We start from the raw sequence: 24,448 nt of genomic DNA, 5'->3' as shown, positions 1-24,448 counted from the left end.
CAGGTAACACTTAGTGGTCAATATAAGCCCAACAAGGAGTTCCTTTCAATAATTTGTGTCTTTGCTGTCCCTTTTGATCAAATTTCACAGAATTATAGAGCATCATGAGAAGGTGTGTTGTGAATACCATTCATGCCTTCACTAGTAAGGTCAAGGCCATGCTAATTAGTGGAGCTTTATAGGAACTTCAAGGGAATAATATGTGTCCCAGCTGGAAGCTTGTCACTTTTAATCAGAGTTTTATCAAACTTCACAGAATTGTAGAGCATCATGGGAAGGTGTGTTGTAAATAGCATTCATGCTTTCACTGCAAATGTCAAGGCCACACTAGTCAGTGGAGCTATGTATGGACATCAAAGGAATAATTTGTGTCCCAGGTGTAAGATTGTCACGATAAATCAGAGTTTTATCAAACTTCAAAGTTGTAACAATTGAGGAAGGTGCGTCATCACTGTTCAACACTATAGGAAGTATGAGATTACCAGAATCCTAAATTTAGGCCTGGGCCAGTATTCAATATTGGTCGTATCCTTATCCTTAGACATGCCTCAATTATTCCACACAGCCTATTCATGGTCAGCGAAGTATACAGGCAAATCAAAACACTTAGATTTTTTTTTTTTAAATTAAGTTTATGTTTTCTATTTGGCATTAACATTAGGCTCCTTTACTTTGAATCAGACTACTAACATTTGAAAGTAGGTAGTCCAATGGAATCCAATGCAAAAGCTAGTCTCTATCACTGGTCATGCCTTGCGCTTGTGCTCTCACCCCAAAGGTCAAAGTCACATTGAGTGGTCAAAAGAAGTCAGATAGGGATTTCATTGGAAATCAAAGTTCACAAAATGTGTGTCAAAATTTTATTTGTTATTCATAAAAGAATTGTCCATCTTGATTAAGGTCCACATGCCTCTTTTTTTGTTTTATTCATCAGCTATATATTCAAATTTCCTTCATATTACACTGTGTATAAAATGGCTATCATTTTGAAAATGAAAATTTGGGGGCATTTGTCACATTTCTTTGACAGCTCTTGTCCTGCCTTAGAACAATTGTGCAAAACATAAATCTTCTGGCTTCTTAATTGATTTTTTATGTTTATGTCGTATTTCAGTAGATCTGAAAATATTGCAATCTTATAGATTCGGATATTGCCTACCAATATTTGTATTTTCTGACAATATTTTTGTTATGGTCTTAAGGAAGGTCCGATTCCCAAGCGTATTTTGCACCTGCTCCAGGTAACTGCGTGAAATGTTTATTCATTTTGAGGCATTTTATTGCAAAGCTCATAGTTTTTGTTTCTATTTTTTCAATTATGTTTCAAGATTTTGTTTAGTTATTTTAAATTTGTACTTGATCCATTCAGAGCAAGTTCTTTCATTTATATTGTAACTATTGTTTCTTCGTCAGGTTTCTCTAGTAAGTTCTCCTTAAGTTCAAGGACTGAAAATTGTACACCGGTATTCTGAATATCAGATAATTTATTAGATGAATAATTTATTATAGTTTAATGGTCTAATGACTAAATTTGGCTAGTTGAACCTTAGTATTCAGATATTTTGAACAACTTTCACTCTGACTCCTAAATTAGGCTTATCAGATAAACCTGACCAAATGTTTTTGCCATTAACAATAAGGTAACAAAAGTAAATGATTTGAACTTGCTTACATGAAATTTCCATTTTCCACCATGAATTTGATTTTTTTCATGTCAAGGGAGACAATCAAAGTAGTTTCATAGTAAAGCAGTCAACTCATTTTATTTGAAAGTTTTTTTCTGGTTTTAGCAAAGTAATTGACTTGAATTTTTCCTTTTTTATGCACTCTTCTTTTGCATTGAACACATTTTGTTTAATTTTTTTTCTTCATATAAATCAGAAATTAATTACAACTATCATTTTATTGTCTTCAGCTTTATATTAAAAAAAATATTTACAGTTTTTTTGCTTACAAAAATTGGCTTAGTTTGCCAGGTTTTTATGAAAAAGAAATCACAGCATTAATAAAACTTGTCAACCATTTTTTGAGCTAAGAAGTATATATTATTTAATGCGCTTTCTGATATTGCTAGATAAGGTATGAGTTTGCTCATGCAAAGCAGTTCTTTGTGAATTTCAAAGCACAAATGTAAATTATTTAGTAATGAAGTATTCCTTTTAAAATAGTACATTAACTGATTTATCTTATTGAACTTTCTTATTCTGGAAAAAATATACTGAGTTTCATCTATAGCCTCGCACATCTTGCCTTCTCTTTCCACGAGATTGTATTGTATGGATTTAGATGATTTCTAAAAGCCTATGGCATTTCAATAATTATTTATTTCATTATTATGTTTTATTTCAGATAGGCAGGTCAGCTTTGATCTTCAAGTAAAATTTTATGAATTAAAATTGATAACAATTACATCATCAAAATGTCACAGTGAATTTTACCTAAATAAAAAAACCACTTGTTTATGTACTTGCCCATGTTGCCATGTAGTAAAGCATGATATACTGGTATGATTACAGCCGACTCCAGAGATGTATGAGAAGGCCTACCTCCACTACAACACCAAGTCCATGAAGGTCACCTTCTGGTATGTACCACACATTAATTATTTAGAACTAAAATACACTATTAATTTACAGTACAATATATTTTTTCTTATGCCTCCCTTAGAAGAAGTGGCTGTATAATGCTTTGCATGTATCGTTCAGTCAGTAAACCAAACCTTTTTTGATTGATAACTTGAGAATGACCCCTCAGATGACCCCTATTGATTTTTCCATCGAAATATCAATGGTCATGGTCATAGATATTAGGCCTAAGGTCTTCAAACTTGGTAGCGAGGTTGGTCATAAACAGTAGATGATTCCTATTGGCTTTAAGGTCAGGAGGTCAAGGTAGTAGTTACCTTGAACAGAAAAAACCCTGTCCAATCAATATAAAGAAAAAGCTTGGACCTATTGCCCTCGAACTTGTTGGGGAGGTTGGTCATGACCTGAAGATCCCTATTGTACACCACATACTGATTTTTTTTATCGACAAATCAAAGGTCAAGGTTACAAGATTGACTTACTGTAACACAAATGCACATGCAACAACTGTATACTAACAACTAGGAGTACTATCCTTCAACTTAAAAGGGGTGTTTTTCAAAACTTTAAATCACCTAATACATTTAATGTGAAATGACCAATTGGCTGCCATAAGGAGATCATACATGTTTTACAAACATCTCTTATTTTGCGTCTAAGGGGCAGTGAATGTATATTAAAACAATAGCAACTAATGTGTTAACGTTTCATAAGAATATGATGTTGAAGGTTTGTAAAGTCATCAATATAGTATACCTTAATTACTATGTGTATATAACACTGTATTTGCAATTTTTAATGTTAGCAAAATCTAGTCCAGACACCTATACATTACGACCATTATATTGTAACCAACTCTCACTGCATGACATCTTGATTTAACAGTAGTTATAACAAATAATAGTTCATCAAACATGAGTGTTAAATACATATAATGTATTCAAATGGGATACACTGTGTAAGGCATCCTTTCAAATGATTCTTATGTTTTTTTATACAGCTCTTGGATGCAGTACTACCTGCGAAAGAAGCGTAAGAGGTTAGACATGGAGGAAAAGATGACGCGGGCCACCACATTCCACTCACACAGGACACTCAAACTCTACCTCGATGAGTGGATCGTAAGTCGGGGGTGGGGTAGCCCTTTTATCTGGGTATTCAAGCAGGGTTGTGTATCTCTAAAAACAAATCTTATTTAAGGATTCAATGAAGCATGCTAAATATATTTAGATGAATCATAAAACTTCTATATCAGCAATTACGAGAATCAAAGACACATATCTTTTCAATTTTCATTATATGGGATCCAATAGACAATCATAAACTTTTGGATGTATAGTGACCCCATATTAATTTTGTATCATTTGAAAGACTATTATGAGTAGAGAAATAATATGTATTCATTTTACCAAATTTGTTTTTATAATCAAGCTTTTATGGCCAAAAAGGTCATTTATGTTTAGATTTAGTTGAAATGTGGAACAAAATTTCAAACTTCAGTAACTTTATCCAGCATGCTTTTTCATATTTATATGGATTAATATGTATACAATTTTAATTTAACTTTATTTTATAGTTTAAGTTTTGCCTAGTGAGGAAAAAACCTTGGGGAAATGTAGGAAAGAGCATTTAAAGTTTTAATATTGTAAATATTTAGTTTTCCTAACTACAGAACCTACTTTCTTTTTAGGAATGGGTCAAGTACAGGAAGGGAAGACAAGCAAGTAAGACTAAACATACAAATCACAATAAATATGGAGTTAAACCTTTATTGTGTGATTTAAAAAGAGTGCATGTACATATGAAGAGCAGAAAATAATGTATTTAAAAATGAATACATAAGTCAGAAAGTGTATTCCTTGCTGTTGTCACAGTATAACATATTTTCAAAATTATTTGGAATTAAAGCGGAATTAAATTTGATATGAGGACACAAACAACAATTTTATTTTGCAGTGGCATACCAGAAGATATCCCATGTTCTAAACGTGTCCATTGGACGAGTGATTTTTGAGGCTTGGCATTCACACACCTTGGATGCTCGACGACAGCGGGAATATTTTGAGGTATGGTCTTCTAGTTTCCTGTAACCCTTGATATTTCAGGCTCTGTATGCACCTTTATGGTCTTATTTCAACATTTACTCAGATCTTTGGTTTTTGTCAAATATTCTACTGTTTGGGGATCTCATTGGCATTGTTTCATGCAGAGTTTAGTAGTTTCTTGTAGAATAAACAGATTATTAATTATAATATGTATTTACTTATAAATATACTTATTGAATGTCCTTGAAAATCATCTTTATCATATGCTTTATACTGTAGTTATGTGTTCTTGACAACTAAAAATTTCATCTAAAAAAAGAAAACAACTAAGCAACTGTTCTAGAAAGAAGCCATAGTTTAAATTAAAAAATAAGAATTTTCCATAATTATGGAAGTATTACTTTGAGTATTCTTTGAGTTTTTTAATGATATCAAATGCAAAATTGCTAAAAATGGCTACTGAATTGCCATGAGGTTGTTTCCAAGGACATTTGATCTTAACATATGATCTGATGTCCATTTGCCATTGATGATATTTTTCATTCTGACAGGGGGTAACAGTTTTTCTGTCTTGTAGAGGTACATGTGTGAAATGTGGGGTGCACTCTGAAACACAAATACAATTGATAGAGTTCTTTTAAAATTTCTAAAAACAGTAAACTCAGTGGTCGAAATTAGCACAAGCCCGCAAGCCCTGCTCTGGTAAAATGTCTTCCGGGCCTGCTCAAATTCTGAATTTTATTTAGCAGGGCTTGTTCATAAATATGATTCCATGTAATAAAACAAGTGTTCGGGCTTGTTCATCCAAAAGTCTAAGTTCGATGACTGTAAACTTATAAAAAAGTAAACACAGGTAGAACTTATATTTTGGAATTCTTTTGTATTCCATTGGTAAGAATTTTTGAAATAATTTGGAAAAAATAACTATTGAAGATGCATTATTTTTTTTATTTTTTTGTGCACAAGTAGATGGGACTTCAAGTGGGTATTATAGCATGATGACACTATTACAGATTTATGTTTTGTCATTTCATGTTATGCAACCATTTATTTGTGTGCATTTTTTCTGAAGTTTAGCACTTTGATTTATTACTGTTGTGTGCATCTTCGTTTCTTTGATGACGGTTTGTAGAACCTTTCTGAGAAAGATTTGAATATTCACGGGATAGTGAAAATATTCTGTCCATTATTCATAACTTTCATGATAAGCCTTTTCTTTCACAGATGACCCTGGTATATACTGTGAAGTTTTGGTATCTGCAGTTCCTAACCCTGAATTAGCTCAGGATGTCCTTAAAACCTCCAGAAAACAGAGAAAACATAATGATTTTATAAGCTTGTCTGTTGAAAATTAGTCATGATATTATCATAGTCTTGGTGTTTTCAGTGTCGACATTGTTATCATCAATAAATGTTCAGAAACTTTAACCTCAGATATATCTAAGAGTCTTAAAGGAATTGCATGAAATTTCACACATCTGTTCCCAATGATGTGCATATTTGTAACAAGGCCAATCACTCTGGCTTAAACAATGAAACACCACTTGGTGGCCAACTAAGATGGAAAGGCAAGCATTGGCATCTGCTTGTGAAGGTCTTTCTTTATAATATTTGTCTCACAACATAACTGATTTTTTTATAAATACTATTTGAAAAAAAGATCTGTTAAAGAAGACATACAGGCACCAATTTCTTGAAACATCGTAAGTCCCTTATATCAGGATTAAGCTGAGATCACTGTTTTTGTTTTTGTATCATTTGTGTAAAACTTACATATAGAGTTTTGGACTATTAATGGAAATTATCTTTATGATAATCACAATGAATTATTTTAAAGCAAAATCAAGATGAAGTAATAAATTTGGCTGAATGGGCTTAGCTTATTAAGCTGGTTATACTTAAGAACTTTTGAAAAATTGGGACTAGCTTTGTTTCTGTTTTCTTGGAGGTTTTCTGATGTGGTGGGTTTTCAGTAAACTCAAGCCCTTCTATAAACATAAGCCTGATGATAAGCATGATCTGTTCATATTGTCAAGAATATGTTAAAATATGCAGTGCTAACTACAATGATGAATGGAGTGACTTGGTTTCAGCTTTTGACATTCATAATCAGGTTTTGCTTTTATTTAATATATCGCATTTTTATTACATTCTTGTCTTGTGTGACAGAAATACATATTGAACAGATTAAATGAAAACAGCATCTTTATTTCATAATCTTTTAATTGTTTTACACAGTTTTCCTCGTTTCCTTTGGTACTTTGATTTCCCAAAGTAGAAAAATGTACCCATGACAGCCTTTGTCATTGAGCATGAGCAGTTGATAATCTTTACTGAGAAGGGATAAAAATGGATGCTTGTTCTAACTTTGCCTTCATAAGTTACATAAATGATTATGAATTCCTTCTTATCTTTTAAAAGGGACTCGCTCACAAATTTAAGTTGGTAACAATTTTTGTTGACTGTTGAAATTTAGTTATTTAACCTACAGTAATTACCAAACCCCAAACAGCCACTGACAGATACTCATTAAAACAGACTTCTGTAAATCCAAGCATTAACTCACTCAGTTTTCAATAGTGTTTCAAAAGCCCTTTAGCAAAATGGAGCATTATCTGTCACATTTGTAAATAATTGTTAAAATTAGAGCTCTTTTTTAAATAAGACGATGTTTTATCATTGTAACAAAAATTTGTTCACATTTCATGCAACATTTTTTTTCGATATCAGAGTGAGGCCCTTTTAGACCTATCAGTCATATGATCAAATTTCTAGTAATTGTGGAAACTGCTCATGCCAGGTCACGGGCTTTATTAGGTAGAAAAAGATGCACCTCCCTTTAGAGTAAGTTATGTGTACTATTATTTTTAGAACAGTAAATTCATGCACTCTTCATTTTGTTGAATTGTGTAACGCTTTTTGTTATCCTTTCAATTAGATCAACTTACGGGTAATTATGACAAATATATTTCCATATAGCTTAACGATGATGTATGCAATATAGCATATAATGTATCAGAATGATATTGGTATTATATCCATCTTGTTAAATTCACAATTTTTTGACACCTGATTCATATTATGCATGTTTCCAATACATCGTAAAAAAGAATGAAATGAAAAAAAAAGAAAAACCTAGCTTTAGATAAGCATAAAACTGTTTTAAACCTAGAATATTGAAATCTGTGTATTATACATTTAGAGCAAAGAAATCTGATGTATAACTGTTTGGAAACGAACATAATTCACATATACCGGGGTATATATATATATATATATAATTAACTAATATATAATGTTGTAATGAAAACAATGTACATGATTGACAGTATAATATTAAATACACGTGGAAAGACTTGTATTTTCCAAATCAGTACAAAATTCATTAAGTATAAAGGTTGGATATAATACACCTGAAAGTTGTCAATATTCTAGCACTATGTAGGGTAGACAAGTGTAAGATTGCCGTGTCTGCCAGGTGCTTCCACCGACCATGTAGAGTATCACACCGCCAATGTTATGTTGAAACTATATTAATTAACAAAGATCTCAATGTGTATAATGTACCTCTCTTAGGGCTTGTAGATTTTCACTGCTGCTTTAGGTTTGACAATGCCATATATTGTAGTTTAAATCATACTTAATTTTATGAGAGGCCCAGTTAATTTTCTTCCTCATTCTCTGAGTTGGGTACCAGTCACTCTTCTATCTCATTTTGTGAGTGAGGATACCAGTCAGTGGTTAACCTCATTCTTTGAGAGGGTGTACCAGTCAATTTTCTACCTCATTCAATAAGAAGGGGTACCATTCAATTTTAAGAAATAAAAATTAAATCAATATCAATGTTTTTTTCATCAAAATTTAGGTTGGTAGTACTACTGTTTGTATTCAAAATTTTACGTCATTTCAAAAACCTAAAAGACAGAACGTTGGCGGTTTTTGATTGAGAATATTCCTAAATGGGTATGGACTAACTGGTCCGGTATGTAAGTGGCTAGTAACAGGAACATTGTGGTCATACTGGAACTAGATAACCTCATGATTTCTATACTGTAAAACAAAAACATAGCTGTATATTCTAACACAATATTATCTAAGTGTTTAAGGTAGTTGGATGTCAATTATAAATTGCTTTGTATTTTTTGCATGTTTGGTCATAATTAAGTGTTTATATTTTTGTATATTTTGTTTGCTTGGTGCCGATTTAGCATGTGTTTCCATATAATAATCATGTGTGTGGTTGCATGGTTGTATGCATATTGAAATTGTATTCCAATTCTAGATTTCAATAAGAATTCTCACTATTTCAAACATCGGTTTTGAATTTTTCATCGTATTCTCTTTTAAAAATGAACTTGTTTCAATAACTGATATTTGTAGCATTAGTGTAATCCTGAAATTAAGAAATCTGATTGAAGCAAATAGACTTTCATATTGGTGGATAAGTTTAAGTATCCTTAAAACTTTAGAATGATGAAATGTTCTTAATTGGCCGCGTTACTAAGTTGTTACCTGTCCATCAGTAATTGTTTGTTTTTTTGTAAAAAGTTTTAAATATAAAGAACTATTGTGTGTATTTTTATTATATTAAATTGAAGGTTTTTTTAACTGATATTTCTATAAAATGTCAATAGCTAACCATTAATTTCTATTATGTTATCCACCTCATTTAAACCGTTTGTAATAATTCTACCACATTACTGTACTGACTGCTAACCACAAACCCCACCATGTGATCTAACATTTATTTTGTCTGGTTCCCAGCGACTGGAGCGTGGAGAGAACATGGAGGATGATGATGCTTTTGGACAGGGAACTGGTGAGGCCCGGGACTCTATCTCTAACCTGCCAAGAAAGGTTGCCATACAGGTAACATGTAACATGTAACATACAGGAACAAGTACATGTTCAGTGGGGGGGAGGGAAGGGTTTAGGTGGGGCAAGAAGATGGAACTGGTGAGGCTACGAACTCCATCTCTAGTCTGCATTGCAAGGTTGCCATGCAGGTTACCAATGTGAATACAAGACCCCTAACATGTACATGTTCAGTGGGGTGGGAGGGCTTGGAGTGTGGTGGGAGGTAGAAGAGACGGAACTTGTGAGGTTAGAAACTCCATCTCTTACCTGCATTGAAAGGTTGCTATACTGGTGTAAACTCCAGGCACAGTACTTGTACTTGGATGTGCGGTGGGTTTGGAGGGCTATACTGGTGTAAACTCCAGGCACAGTACTTGTACTTGGATGTGCAGTGGGTAGGGAGGGAGAGAAAACAGAAATACAGTGAGGCAGCGAACTCCATCTCCAACCTTCCATTAAAGGTTCCATACATGTAACCAATGTAAATACCATGGTGTGTGAGGGTTTTGGGTGTGGTGGGAGGTAGAAGAGATGGAACTGGTGAGGCTAGGAACTCCCTTATCCTGCATTGAGAGGTTACTATAGAGTTAACTACCGTCAATACTAGGCCCTGTTATGTACTTGGGGTCGGGTGAACACATGAATCACAGGATTCCATCTCTAACCTGCAATGAAAGGTTGCCATACAGGTAACCAGACATGAATATCAGGCACTGTTATGTACTCGGGGTGGGGTGGGGAGGTGTGTGTTGAAAAGGAGTGAAAACTGGAAACATATGAATCCTTTTCCATCTTGCCATAAGGGATCTACATACAGGTAACCAGTGTAAATACCAGGCCTTGTGGGGTAAGGTTGGAGTAAGAGGGAGACAGGGAACTGATCGATACTCATTTGTGTGAGAGGTTAGGAGTATACAGGCATAAAGGGCACATACTGAGATGAGGTAGTGCATCTGTTGGCACTTAGTCAACCCCAAAATACTGTAGGAAAATGAAGTACATCACAATCCATGTGCATTATTGCATAATTATGTTTTGTTACCTCCAAACCTGTTTCCTCTTGTCATAATAGATAATTATATAGGATCAAAGTTAATGGTCATGACTTTTTAGTCCTCAAGCTCTCTAGATTGAGCTTATTAAATCAGTGTGCCAAGATATTTAACAGTAACGACTTATGTAATAAGTTGACATAATTATTGAACTTTCTAAAATGACAATGTTTTTCAGACTGACCTTTTCTGTATCATGCCTTTGTTTTTCAGATTTTTCGATATGTGGATGTAGCAGACCTGGCCCGATGTGCATGTGTCTGTCGCTCCTGGAAGGTCATCACACAGGCAAACTCACTCTGGAACAGAGTATGTCAATGATTTGTAGCTTGTCCGTTTTTTGAAAGAAAAAAGTCAAGGTATTGTCATAGCCTTGGTTCAGAAAACTTAACCTTGGCCTTAACGCCAAAACGTCATGCTGCCAGAGACAATGCACACATGAATAGCAAAGCCATTAACTCTGACTTTGGTAATTGTTGAGTTATGTCCCTTTTTAGAATGAAAAACAATGACAGTCAAGCGTTGGCATTCTTTCCATATACTCTGGTTTATTAAAATCTACCGCTATGTTAATTAGAACACCATCAGTGTCTGTGGTTTTAAATTCAGCCATAATTATTTTCTCTTTCCAAAATACATTTTTGGTAAATCAATTGCCATTATTAAGAAAGAAGATATCACATTCAGCTTGAAGTAAAAGTAAATTCATTTCAGTCTTTAATCTTTTTGAGTTGGAAAGGAATCTTGTTTCTGCAAAGTCATATCTCATCTTCCACTTATTAGGCATGCTGTTTACTTGTTTTTTCTTGCATTTCAGCTTGATTTTCACAGAGTTAGGAACAGGTATGTGTTTGTCTTTTCCTTTTAAACTTCTACATAAACAAATATTTGGTTATCGTTATTAAGACACGGTAATTATGTTCAAAGATAATATACTTGATAACACATTTATTTACTAGTTTTTAGCTTGACTATTCCAAGAATATTGCAGAGCTATAGTAGTCACCCTTGTGTCAGTGTCACACCTAGGTTAAGGTTTTGCATTTAAGCATCTCTTCGTCATTATCTCGGCAATTGATCATTTATTGCATTAAATCTTTAGAAATATATTCCCAACTATTCAACCTACTTCATTAATGCAGTTAAATAACTCAATTTAACATATTATTAAGACCCTTTATCATTCAACTTAGAAATTCTGTGTGAGGTTTTGCATGAAAGCACACATAGGTTAATATCTCAGCAACTATGTTATGTATTAAATTTTCAGACTTTATACAACAGTATACATCCATCCAACCATCTAACCTCCTAATCGAGTTAGATTACTCTATTTTTGCATATAATGGAAATTATGGCCCTTTAATATTCTCCTTATAAATTCTGGTGAAGGTTTTGCATGTAACTACATTAAATAGTAAATGTCTCAGCATTACTGGGGGTATTGCATTGCTACCTTATACAGCAGTACTCAACCATCCAACTTACTTCAATAACCAAGTTAGATAACTCTATTTTGCATAATTATAATGCAAATTATGGCCCTTAGAAATTATTTGACTTCTGGTTAAGGTTATGCATGTAGCCACATCTTGGCCAATATCCCAGCAAATACGTCATGTATTCCATTGGAACTTTGGACATTTATTCCCACCTTACATAATTAACCAAGTTAGACAATTCTATTTTGCATATAATGCTAAATATGGCTCCATTATTCAACTTAGGCATTCTGGTTAAGGGTTTAATGTAAGCACACATATATTAATATCTTAGGAACTACTTGATGCATTGCATTGAGACCTTATACAATAATACTTAGCCATCCAACCTCCTTAAATAATTATGTTAGGTAACTATTTTTGTCATATAATGCAAATTATGGCCATTAATTGTTAGACTTAGAAATTTTGTTTAAGGTTTTACATAAATTCTAATTTTATAGTGATCCATGTATGTTTTACCAAAACTTAGCAATCCTTGAACTTAAAAGCTGCGGAATAGTGGATCACGCTGTCTTTGTGACAGCTAGTGTTTTGCTGATTATTTTCATGATAACATTTCTTTTTTTTCTCTCATGTACTTATTAAGCAGTTACATTAGCGTAATGGTAAATGCGTGAATGTTGTACATTTGTTCACGTGGAACTGTTCAAGTACATTCACTGAAAGACTTTATTCACTTACTGACATGTTGTTTGGCACTATATTACACCTGTGCAGTTTATTTCATTCATGCTTAGAACACACAGTTGTACATTCCCTGTAGACTTTAATTTACCAGAGGCAATGACTGTATAAATGAACTGCAATAAGCGTAAGGGGGTCTTATAATAGTAAAAAGGACCTTTAAAATAACCTATAAAAATGACTAATAATGCTCAATGTCCCCACCAATGGTATAGCTGTACCTATTCTAGTTTGGTTTGGCCATCTAAATTGTTTAGGGAGGCTAAAATAAATGCTATCTTTTGCTAAGCTGTGCTTTTTAGCTCGACTATTCGAAGAATAAGGAGAGCTATCCTAGTCACCCGAGTGTCGGCGTCGGCGTAACCACTTATGTTAAAGTTTTTGTAGGAGTTTGTGTACCACCCCAAATATTTTCAAAGTCCATTGATATATGTCCCCAACCTGTACACAGGAGGAGGTAACTCTATCAAGCATTTTGACAGAATTATGCCCCTTTTTCTACTTAGAATTTATGTTAAAGTTTGCGTTCCACCTCAAATATTTTCAAAGTCCATTGACATCTGGCTTTGAAACTTTGCATGCTTGTTCACCATCATGCCCCCAACCTGTACACAGGAGGAGGTAACTGTATCAAGCATTTTGACAAAATTATGCCCCTTTTTCGACTTAGAATTTACTTTCAAGTTTGCGTACCACCTCAAATATTTTCCAATTCAATTTATGTAAATATCTCAGCACTTCATGATTGCATTGAAATCTAATCTAACAGTGATCCATGCATGTTTCGCCAAAACTTTTCAATCTATACATGGAAAAGCGGCGGAATAGTCGAGCGTGCTGTCTCTGTGACAGCTCTTGTTACAATGTATAAGGGTTAATTTTGATATTTTTTTATTTGTCTATGTTATTGTATTAGTTTCATAATTGTTATTAACCTTACATTTATTTTTAAGTATTTTGGAAGGGTATGCTAGAAGGCTTAATAAGACATGTGAATTGAGTGGCCCTGCAGGCTTAAAGCCACTAATCAGTTGTCTTGTTGATCATGAAGTTGAAACGTTGCATCGGTGAGCGGTGTTTGTGTGAAAATTGATTGCATTTAACTAATATGTCAGAATTTGTATATCTTGCAAAGCATTCCAAGTACAAATGATTGTTTAAGTTTTTCAATGCTCTTGAATACCCAATTATACTCAAAGGCTTTTTTGTATTATATTAAGTGGTAATGCTTTGTTAAGATTGTGTACAATATAGATCAGTTGTATTTCAAAGTTGAATGATATCAGATAGCAATAAGTGATGCTTGTGTGAAATTGTCAAGTTTTTCGGAAGAATATGCAGTGGTATTGTAGCATGACCAAATCTTAGTTAATGCATGTCTTGGTTTGTTCACAGAATATCCAGAAAGTTGAAACCGATATCAGAGTATGCGCTATAACAAATGTTTAGCATGAATTGTATCTGCTGATATATATTCAACATATTGTCAATATTGTATCTCAATATACTGTAGATTTATAGATCATTAAATATGTAACTATACAATCATGTACCATGTATGTTGCTTGGACACTTATAGGAAGAACTCTAGTCAAGTATAAGATGATAATAAAGCTTCTCATCTTGAGATGGTAACAGTTAGATTTTGCCACATCATCACATAAACATTATCAATATTTACAAATCATACAGTCTCTGGATTACCACGTTCTAACATAAAGACATTTTTTCATTACAAGCCAAATCCTGTAGTCAAAAATTCAATTTCCAGTCGAGTAGTGAAATAATGAAATATGCAGTTGTTGTTTTTTTAACAAATAGGGGTAATAACATTAAAAATTCTTATTGCATTTTTTAAACAATTTGAGTTCACACAATTACTGGACATTTTGCACCTTCAGATATATTCCAGAGTGCAATCGCAGAGTGAGCATTGATGAAAATATGCTAAGGTTCTCTTCCTTGAAATCCCAATATCCTGAGTTACCTCCCTTGAATGATTTTAATTCCTAATACATTACATACAATTGTTAGGTTGTATAAAGAACTAATGGTAGCAAGTTCACGCATGCATAGATGTATCAAACTTGTTACATGTGCTTGTACATACAAACTCTAAGAAAATGAGGATCACTATTTCACTTTTTGTTGTGCTACATGTTTGTTTGTATTGCTGAAGTGTCTAACATTCAGTCCCTGTGTCTGTGTGTGACATGAATCCTGTATCACTGTGCCTGCAATGCTGCTGGTTGCTCTGTTTGACTGATATTTGTTGTACATAATTTACTGCTGATGTTGCACTTATTAACATGTTACATGTTTTGTTAAGGGCTATTCCATTTAAACACTTGTGGGTTCCAAATTAGCCAAAAAAGACACCCACCCATATATACTATTTAAATAATTGCCTTCCCCCGTCGGTTACTGGAATAGCCCTAAGATGTTTTTGGTATCTTTGCATTGATTTACTAATGATTTCAACTCTTATATCTTGAAAACAGAAAAATTGTGTAATAATTCTTTTAATTGCATGATGAATTATATCAATATGAATTATACCTTTAATTACCACATATGATTCATTAGGTATTCTCTACTAATAGAATACCTTGTTGATCCATCACATATAATACAGTTATAGAAATACACCTACCTCATATCTTGTTCTCTTGAGTATTAAAGCTAATAGCCTCATAATCCTCTCATTCTTCCCACTGCACATCACCAGGGTAACTGACAAGGTGGTGACAAAGCTGCTGTACAAATGTCGGCCATACCTGATCCACCTGAACATGCGTGGCTGCATGTTCATTTCCGAGCCATCCTTCATCAGTATCAGCGAGTGCAGTAATCTGCAGGACCTTAATTTCTCGGAGTGTACAGGTCTTAATGTGAGAACTATTCACTTACTTCCACAATTTGATCGTAGGGCAAAGAACTTGTGCTAAATTATAAATAAAAAAGGCATTAAATCAGCTAAGTATTAAATCAAACATTGTAATGAACTATTTAGATGACATATAATCATTCAGCATTATGATTTTAGCCTCGAAGGCATGAGAGAAAAAGAAATTTAAACTACCAAATAAATCTCTATGTGCTCTATTGTGAATTGTCTCCAGGATGAGCACCTGAAGTTGGTGGCAAAGGGCTGTAAAATCCTGCTGTACCTGAACATCTCACACACTCTGGTCACCGATGCCTCCCTCAGGACTATTGCAAAGTAATATCTTCAGATATACATAATGGAGGTTTAATATATAACTGAATGATATTGGAATCTTCCAAATAGTTAACTGATGGTGTAAAAGTGTTACATTTATAGAAAATCACTACAATTTTCTGAAATAAAAGTGTGATTTTCTTTATATTTGCACATCCAAGCCTCTGAAGTTTCATTTATCTCACAAGCAAGACGTCAGACAGATTGAAAAGATCTGGCAAATGCCAGAAAAATTTATTAAAAGGCATGTATTATTATGCAATGTGCAATAAGACAGTATTTTATTCACACAGTTGCATGATAAGAAAGCAGGCCTTCATGCGCAATTGTATTCATTTGTTTTTTCTCTCCCTTTCCCATCTCCAGGAACTGTAGCAACTTGCAGTACCTGTCCATGGCCCATTGTAAGAAGTTCACAGACCGTGGCCTTCTGTACCTCTCTGCCGGAAAGAACAGCAAGAAACTAGACTACATCGACCTCTCCGGATGTCTACAGGTAACAAGTTGCTCTTATACTGCTTAGTATCATTCAACAAAATATCTTAATGATCTTCTATCTTGAATTTTCGAGCTAAATGTATTACATGCTGACAGTCAAATGTAAATTATGTAATTTTCATATTAAACTTGGGTCACAATAATTAAAAGAGGGAACAGTATTACTGTTGTAAAGTCAGTGTTTTCCTATTGTTATTTGTGTTATCCTTTGATGCTGCATAATAAAAATTTAAAATATTTCATGAAAATATAAATTGAACAATATGAACCCGTTTTTAAGATTTCCTACTTTTATACAAACAAATGATTTTTATAAAGATTAATTAAAATTATAAATCTTAATTAAATTATATCTTTATTTTAATTCTTAGCATATTTACTGCAAAGGATCATGTTTTACAGCTCTATTTTGGTTCTCAATTGTTGCCATGGCAACAGTCAGTTTTTTGTAAGGTGACATAAAACATAAAGGTATTGTAACTTTAATAGGAGACCTCTTAACTTACAAACAGGCTCATTTATTCTATTATGGTATTACAGTGATGTTTAAGAGAAGATGTCACATGTTTTATCTCCAGATTACCCCAGATGGATTCAAGAATCTTTCCAATGGCTGTACAAATCTACAGACACTGCTGTTGAATGATTTCCCAACACTGAGTGACGACTGCTTGTTCCCTGTTGCGGCCAAACTCACCAAGATCAGCACACTCTCCTTACTTGGCTCACCTAACCTCTCCGATGAGGCATTCAAAAGAATAGCCAGCAACAAGAACCTGAAGAAAATCAAGATTGAAGGTGAATGGGCGGTGATTGAGCTTGAAACATACATTAAGAGTTTAAAATTTTGAGTTGTTAGAAATATTCATATCGAGTTAACTCTTAATGCCTATGAGAGAATTTTGTGTAAGCATATAGATGTGTGCAAATTTATTAAATCAGTCACTATAAAATATAAATCCAAACATACCGTTATCATTCTTTTTTCTTCACAGGTAACCAACGCATCTCAGATGCCAGCCTGAAGCAGATAGGTCAGAGTTGCGTGAACCTGGAGCATATCTACATTGCAGACTGTCAACGCCTTACTGACCTAGCTCTCAAAGCCCTGGCTCCCTGCAAACACCTTGCTGTGGCAAACTTTGCAGACTGTGTCAGGTTAGTCTCCTATTTTACCTTACATAAATTATGTATAGATATTAAAGATAATTAAAGAACCAGTAAATTACCCCTATGTTTGTTCGTCTCTGGTCAAAAACTACAAATTTCATGTCTGTCATTGATTTTTTCTAACCTATGTCTACACAATGGGAAAGACAAGCACTTTTTCATAATAAAAACAATCTCTATTTCTATCAAGTTACTGTGATGATGTTCCTTAAGATAACTAGCCTTATAAAATAGCATCAAGTAAAATATAGCAACTTGACAAAGTGTAATATTTACTCCCTTCAAGAATGTGCCTTCAGTGTTAGACACTAACTGGTTTTGCACAAGAGTAGGATGAACTACCTACTTATAAATCTTTTAAAATCTTTGTCTGCTCAATAACTTGAGAACAGTTTGACAAAGGGCCATGAAAATTTCAATGGTTAATTTCTTTTAGTATGTCAAAGGTATCGTGCAACGGTTTAATGTTAACTTTTTCCGCACTGTTACTTGGAAACAGTTGACTATGGTCCATGCACCTTCAGTGGTAGGTTGCCCTTCGAGGTTCATGGGTCATGGTGACCAGTCTTGACAAAACTTTCTCTGCATGATAACTTGTTAACCTAGTTTGAAGTAGGACCATGAAACTGAAAACTTAATTCAAATGTCATATTTGTGTTAACTTTCCTGAAAAGTTTGTGCAACCATTAATAATAAATGCATATTTTTTAAAAAACACCTTTATTCTTTTATGAAACTTTGTAAAAATTCAGTTATTTTACTAAATTTTATGGACATACACCAAACAGCAACTGACAGATACTCACATCGCTCATTTGAACCAAATTTTGTAAAGCCAAGCCGAAAATGATTCAAATTTTAATAACTTTACTACCAAATTCTAAGTTAAACTTTTGAGGGTGTTTCTTTATCGATACAAGTGTTTTGTTCACATTTAATACAATATTAAAGAATGATGTTGGACCAAATAAAACATGAGAGTCAATTCGAAATAGCCCTCCCCAAAGACACTTCACATTCATGTTTTCAAAAATTGCTAAATTTCAAATGACTAGAATTCTAGAATTACTTAATGATTTATATAGAACAGTATTGAAAAATAATAGTATTCAATATTGAACAAGTGAGAGGTTCTCCCTTTTTCATTAGTATGACTTGTTCTAATTACAGTACAATGCGTTTATATTATGGCATGTTTTGACTTAAATGAAACAATATTATGTTTATTTTAAGCATTTTTTTGCAACATTTTTGATGTCATGTCACGTAACGCCAACGCTCACTTAACTTTCGTGATAGTTCGTTCAGTAACCAACCAACAACTGTTCAAGTGTTCTAAGTCTTTATTGTTCACCGTTCTTTCTAAGTATAATAATCAGTATATATTACAGCATGACATTTAAGGTAATCTCGCATCCCAACTGCCGTCCATTAAGGACCCAAGGCCTCGTTCCCTGCCTTGCCTAACCCAACTGTCCTTTTACATCCAAAATCATTTCTCTTATACTAATTTGTGGTCTGAATATGACAGCTTTACAACCCAAGGAATACACGTTTTTGTAATTAACATGACCATTTTGTACATTTGTACCAGGTCGGCTGTCAACCATTTTCATATTCAAATGACAATCAAATATGCCCTACATTACTAAACATACAGTATGTAGACACATATCCATTTAATTAAATCTTAATTATATCTTAAATATAACGTATTACGTCACATTCTATACGTAACTCTTTGTTACGTGACAGTCATAATCATTCATGTATCCCAGTTCCCAATAAACATGGTTTGAGTTAAGCTCAGTTGTGTTGCTGGCTGGCCACATGGAACACCGTGGCTGTCTTCAAAGCTTGCCGGTCAATTGGTATACACCAAGATATTAATTTTTCAAATTATAAAAAATTGGCTGTTTTTTAACTTTGAAGTAATATTAGATAGAACTGTTATGTTTAAGCTATTACTTTTTATTTAACTCTAGGGTTGGAGAGAAGGGGGTGCGGGCCCTGGTGGAGGGGCCCTGTGGTCCGCGACTGCGGGAGTTCAACCTGACCAACTGTATCTGTGTCAACGACATGACCATGGTCCATATACACAAGAGGTACAGCATTTTAGGATGGTTGTTATAATAGGTTTCTTATTTTCACTTATGTAGAGCGAACCTGATGGGTAATGAATATAATACGCTGATATTACCCTGGGATCCAATTATCTGTTTTATACTACAATGTAATGCTTTTATGAAATTTAAAAGGTCATAGTTGAATGTATTGCCATTTGCAGTACACATTATGAATTAAATTTACATTTCTGACAAAGCTTAACTCTATTTTAAATGAGAAAAATATGGTACAATAACTACAGACTTCAGCTGAAAAATATTAACATTGCCTTCGGCATTTTACTTTCAAAAGCAAGAAACCCGTCTTGTAATAGCAAGAAATACATGGCTATCTTATATTTTTAATCACATAAGTACTTAAACATGCTTTTTTCCTCTGTCCCAAGGTGCCACAATCTGACATACCTGAGCCTGTGCTTCTGTGAACATCTATCTGAGGCTGGTATCGAACTTATCGGGCAAATCCATAGCCTCACGTCAGTTGATATATCAGGTTGTAACTGCGGGGACCAGGGTCTGGCTGCCCTTGGCAACAACAGTCGGCGAGACGTGACGCTCTCCGAGTGCGTGAACATTACCGACCTTGGCCTCCAGAAGTTTGCCCAGCAGTGCAAGAACATAGAGAGACTCGACCTCTCACACTGCATGGTGGGTGGGGCCAGAGCTTAGTGCTTAAATGTTTGTCTTGTTTTGAACACTTGTTAAGTTAATTTATTGTCACATGCTTGTGTTTATAGAAATTTAAAGGATTTTCTAAAGAAGCCAACTGTTTTAAACCCGGATAAGTTGGCCACAGGTTAACTTTATATTTAGATTCTACATCATGGATTTAAAATCTAACTCAGCATTATTGCCACTCCATGTCTACCTCAAAACCAGCTACATTGTAACTACAACTGATTTGTATTTTTGTTCCAGCAAATCACCGATGGTGCAATAAAGAACCTTGCTTTCTGCTGTAGGATGTTAAATGTACTCAATCTAGCTGGCTGTAAACTGGTAAGTTTTCTGTTTCTTACTGCAATTTTGAATAAGAGGCAGCAAGTTAAGTCTGACTGTACTCCCATATTTGTAGATATCTGGGGGCAATATAGGAGTTGCTTATATCATGATCAGTCGTGTCACTGAAAATATTCTGTCACATGTAGCTCAAAGTATTGAACATACACTCATCAAACTTTATAGGAAAGTTGTTCAGCAAAGGCATTAATGTGCATCTGCGATTTATTTGATATTTCATTTGTTCTAACAATTATCATAGCTAAAGTCTCAATATAATGTGTCACATTTAGTTTGTAAAGTAGTGCATTGCAATGGTCTGAAAATCATGTGGTGCATGTAGCTCCAAACTCTATATAGAATGTGTGCACCTGCTATTTGTTTGTCATTTCACCAGGTATAAAAAGTTTTGTGCTTCGATTTTTTAAATTGCCTGAACAATCTTATATGGCATGCAGCTCCTACAGTATTACAGAATACATTGCAATTTATCATCCAATTTAACCATTTCTTAACTTCTAGAATGTATGTTTATAACATATTTTTTTTCAAAAAATCTCTTATCATTGCAAAGATGTGGAAACAATAAACTTTGTCCTTTGTTGCTTAAAAACCTTCATGTTTGTATGTCTACAGGTGACTGACCTGTCTATCCAGTACCTGTCTGGAGTCTGCCACTACCTTGTACAGCTTGATGTCAGCGGCTGTCTTCTTATCACGTAAGTCACAAATGTACATATTATGGGTTATAGCAGCTGCGTGTACTGGTCTTTGAGGAACAGCAGGACGGTATTTAGACAGTGCTTAGGACAGTTTTATTGCAACGATTATATTTTTTCCAACATTATTATCTTAATTGCATAGGAAATTGAACAATATTAACAACTTATCTTTTATGAGGCCTGTTTAATAATGTAAACTGCGGCCAATTTGTGTATTGAGCCTGGGAATCCTTGCTTTCAATTGAGTGCTCTTCTAATTGAGTTATCCACATACTTATTGACCTGTGCAATTAAAATCCTGACTTTTACAATAATGATTTATTATAATGGGAGTATACTCTGTATGTTCATCTATTACAGAGACAAGGCATTGAAGTATTTGAGGAAAGGCTGCAAGAAGCTGAGCCTTCTTATCCTGCTCTACTGTAAGGGAGTCACAAAGTGAGTATATAATCTACCGCCCATTTGAGGTTAGAGCCCAAAGACATCTGCAGCATCACACTTTCATGTCTGCTCTCTGACTTAAGCATTTATTATCCAATCTTTACTGAACTTGGTGACAATGTTTATTGGCATAATATCTCGACTGAGTTTGATCAACATTCAAGTCACACCATTACTTTTTGAGATATAGCCCTTAAATGGTTAAAATGTGAACACATTTAAATTGTATGCTCTCACTCTTACTGAGGCATTTCATTTCCAATCTTAACCAAACTTGGCTACAATGTTTAAAAACAAGAACAAATTTGATCAACTGCCAAATCAGGCTATTCATTTCATAGTTATGGCCCGTGAATTGTCAAAATTTGACTTAATTCAGTTTTAACTGTCCTCTCAAACTCAATCATATCTTATCTGTTCCCTCGCAAGTTGGTGTTTGCGTGGTGGTAAATGTCGCTATCTAATTTGTTTTTGATTAACTAGCAGATCACATTATTTATTTCAGAGTTAAGGCCCTTGAAATTGTCAAAACTTAAAACTGCTAATTTCAGCAGGCAATCAAACCATACATTGAGTATATACTCTTACCAAGCAATGTTTGGTTTGGTCAACAAGGCATTACTATATTGAAAATGTTTTTCTGTTCAACTTTCCATATTTTTTTTTTGCTGAAATAGATGATTTATTTATTTCAAGAGATATTTTAGTATTTTAAGCTATGGACATTTTAAAAAGGTTTTATATATTTATTTTATACAAAATACATGTATCTGCATTTGCTATGGCGTAAACTTTTAGTACCAAATTGGCTTTGACAATGATGCAATGTGCCTCCTGACAGGTGACATATCCAATACAGAACTCCAGTTTTTGTGATATAACATTTAAAAGTTTAACAAATGAATATAAAATTTAGGAAACTACCAGTATAATGCACGATGTTTTGTTAGGCTTGACAATTTTCATTCAGCACCATCTAATATTGGGTAAATAGCTCTTTTTTTTGACAAAATAGGAAAAAAGTAGATTTTTAAGTCCAAAAAAATAAGGAAAACAGCAGGAATAACAGTTTTCAAGGAAGTAGAAATCTTGATCGTCTATTGGCAACCTGATGCACCTTTTACAATCTACCTATCTCATGTTTTCAGGAACTCTGCCCAGAAGATGATGCGACATGTGGACACTGTACAGTACAACAATGATGAAGTGCCATCCTACTTCGGCTACTAAGCATGAACTGATTGTGATCTTCTGCTTAGGACTCAAGTGTGCCTTCAGTGTGTGTATGCTTTATCAGCAAATAGCAGTGAAGTATTTTCAATTGCAAGACATTAGTTTTATAACTAGCTGCTACTTTTACCTTAGGTTCTAAGTTTTCTTTCATATTTCATATGCTTTGCAACATGTATACATTGTTTTGTTTTATTTCCCCAAGTATTTAAATGTAGGTTGAGTGTTTTTAATGCAATCCTCGTTTCTATACTTGTTCCCCGAAAAACAGTATTATTCTTGTGATACAAAATGATTGATTTCTAAAATGGCTTGTTCCGAATCTGAGCTGTGATATCAGGAGACAGTTCCTGGAAACTGTGTCAAGCTTATGTTGTTATTTATTATGAATTTATTATATGCTATTTATTGTAAAAATGAATATTAAATGTCAAATAAACATATAAGAACAAAAAACATGTATGTGACTTGATTTCATCTTTTTTTCTTTCTTGAGACAAGATTCATTCAAGAATTTATGAGAATTGTGGGCTAACAAAGAAGGCCCTATTGAAGTTTGTCTTTGAGTGCAATATCTGCAAAAATAGTGCAACAATTTTGTAGATAAAACTAGAAATGTGTCCATAGGACACGGATGCCCCCACTTCGATTTTTTGTCACAGAAAATAAGCCATAATGATTATTCAGGATAATCTGAGGGCTCTAACTCCTAAATGATTAAAGCGATTTCCATGGCTATCGAACTTGATCAAGGTATTATGGTCACAAACATGTGTTAAAAGTTTGGTGAGGATTGGACAAACAGTTTTCAAGAATTAGATCGGAAACAATCTTCGGGACGTATTTTTCAAGTCTTTTTTTGCAAATAAAGGGCCGTAACTCCTAAATGACAAAAGCGATTTCCATGGCTATCGAACTTGATCAAGATATTATGGTCACAATCATGTATGTAAAGTTTGGTGAGGATTGGACACATACTTTTCAAGAATTAGATTGGAAACATATATTTTTGAAGTATTTTTGGCAAAAAAGGGCCGTAACTCCTGAATGACTAAAGCGATTTCCATGACTATCAAACTTGATCAAGATATTATGGTCACAAACATGTGTTTAAAGTTTGGTGAGGATTGGACAAACGGTTTTCAAGAATTAGATCGGAAACAATCTTCGGGACGTACGTACGTACGTACAGACAGACAGACAGACGTACGTACGGACAAGGGCAACCCTATATGCCGCCACTTTGTGGGGGCATAACAAATCCGGCAAGCCTGGATAAAGATAACAGCGGTTACCAATCCTTTTTTC

General features: G+C 34.0%; 1 protein-coding gene across 6 annotated transcripts in view; it reads left to right on the top strand.

Moving 5' to 3' along the window:
• Window positions 1–23,699, top strand: part of LOC128217188 (dynein regulatory complex subunit 6-like) — a 28,631-nt gene extending 4,932 nt beyond the window's left edge. For 3 of the 6 annotated variants that reach the window (XM_052924141.1, XM_052924139.1, XM_052924138.1), the window contains 20 exons: window positions 2,517–2,584; window positions 3,586–3,706; window positions 4,276–4,309; window positions 4,542–4,651; window positions 7,569–7,580; window positions 9,395–9,499; window positions 10,753–10,848; window positions 11,357–11,382; window positions 14,124–14,153; window positions 15,457–15,619; window positions 15,851–15,951; window positions 16,318–16,447; window positions 17,028–17,247; window positions 17,445–17,607; window positions 19,605–19,724; window positions 20,132–20,393; window positions 20,664–20,744; window positions 21,381–21,463; window positions 21,827–21,907; window positions 23,059–23,698. In XM_052924141.1, coding sequence (XP_052780101.1) covers window positions 2,517–2,584; window positions 3,586–3,706; window positions 4,276–4,309; window positions 4,542–4,651; window positions 7,569–7,580; window positions 9,395–9,499; window positions 10,753–10,848; window positions 11,357–11,382; window positions 14,124–14,153; window positions 15,457–15,619; window positions 15,851–15,951; window positions 16,318–16,447; window positions 17,028–17,247; window positions 17,445–17,607; window positions 19,605–19,724; window positions 20,132–20,393; window positions 20,664–20,744; window positions 21,381–21,463; window positions 21,827–21,907; window positions 23,059–23,140 — 2,088 coding nt within the window. In that variant the 3' untranslated portion in view covers window positions 23,141–23,698. Of the gene's footprint in view, window positions 1–1,202; window positions 1,242–2,516; window positions 2,585–3,585; window positions 3,707–4,275; window positions 4,310–4,541; window positions 4,652–7,568; window positions 7,581–9,394; window positions 9,500–10,752; window positions 10,849–11,356; window positions 11,383–14,123; window positions 14,154–15,456; window positions 15,620–15,850; window positions 15,952–16,317; window positions 16,448–17,027; window positions 17,248–17,444; window positions 17,608–19,604; window positions 19,725–20,131; window positions 20,394–20,663; window positions 20,745–21,380; window positions 21,464–21,826; window positions 21,908–23,058 lie in introns of all 6 variants that reach the window. The other 3 variants (XM_052924142.1, XM_052924136.1, XM_052924140.1) reach the window with 3 other exon arrangements.
• Window positions 23,700–24,448: the final 749 nt, after the last annotated feature.

Source organism: Mya arenaria, chromosome 14 (assembly GCF_026914265.1).
Source record: "Mya arenaria isolate MELC-2E11 chromosome 14, ASM2691426v1".
NCBI classification, from domain to species: domain Eukaryota; kingdom Metazoa; phylum Mollusca; class Bivalvia; order Myida; family Myidae; genus Mya; species Mya arenaria.
The sequence above is the reverse complement of the archived record's forward strand: the minus strand, read 5'-3'. Positions and strand labels throughout refer to the sequence as shown.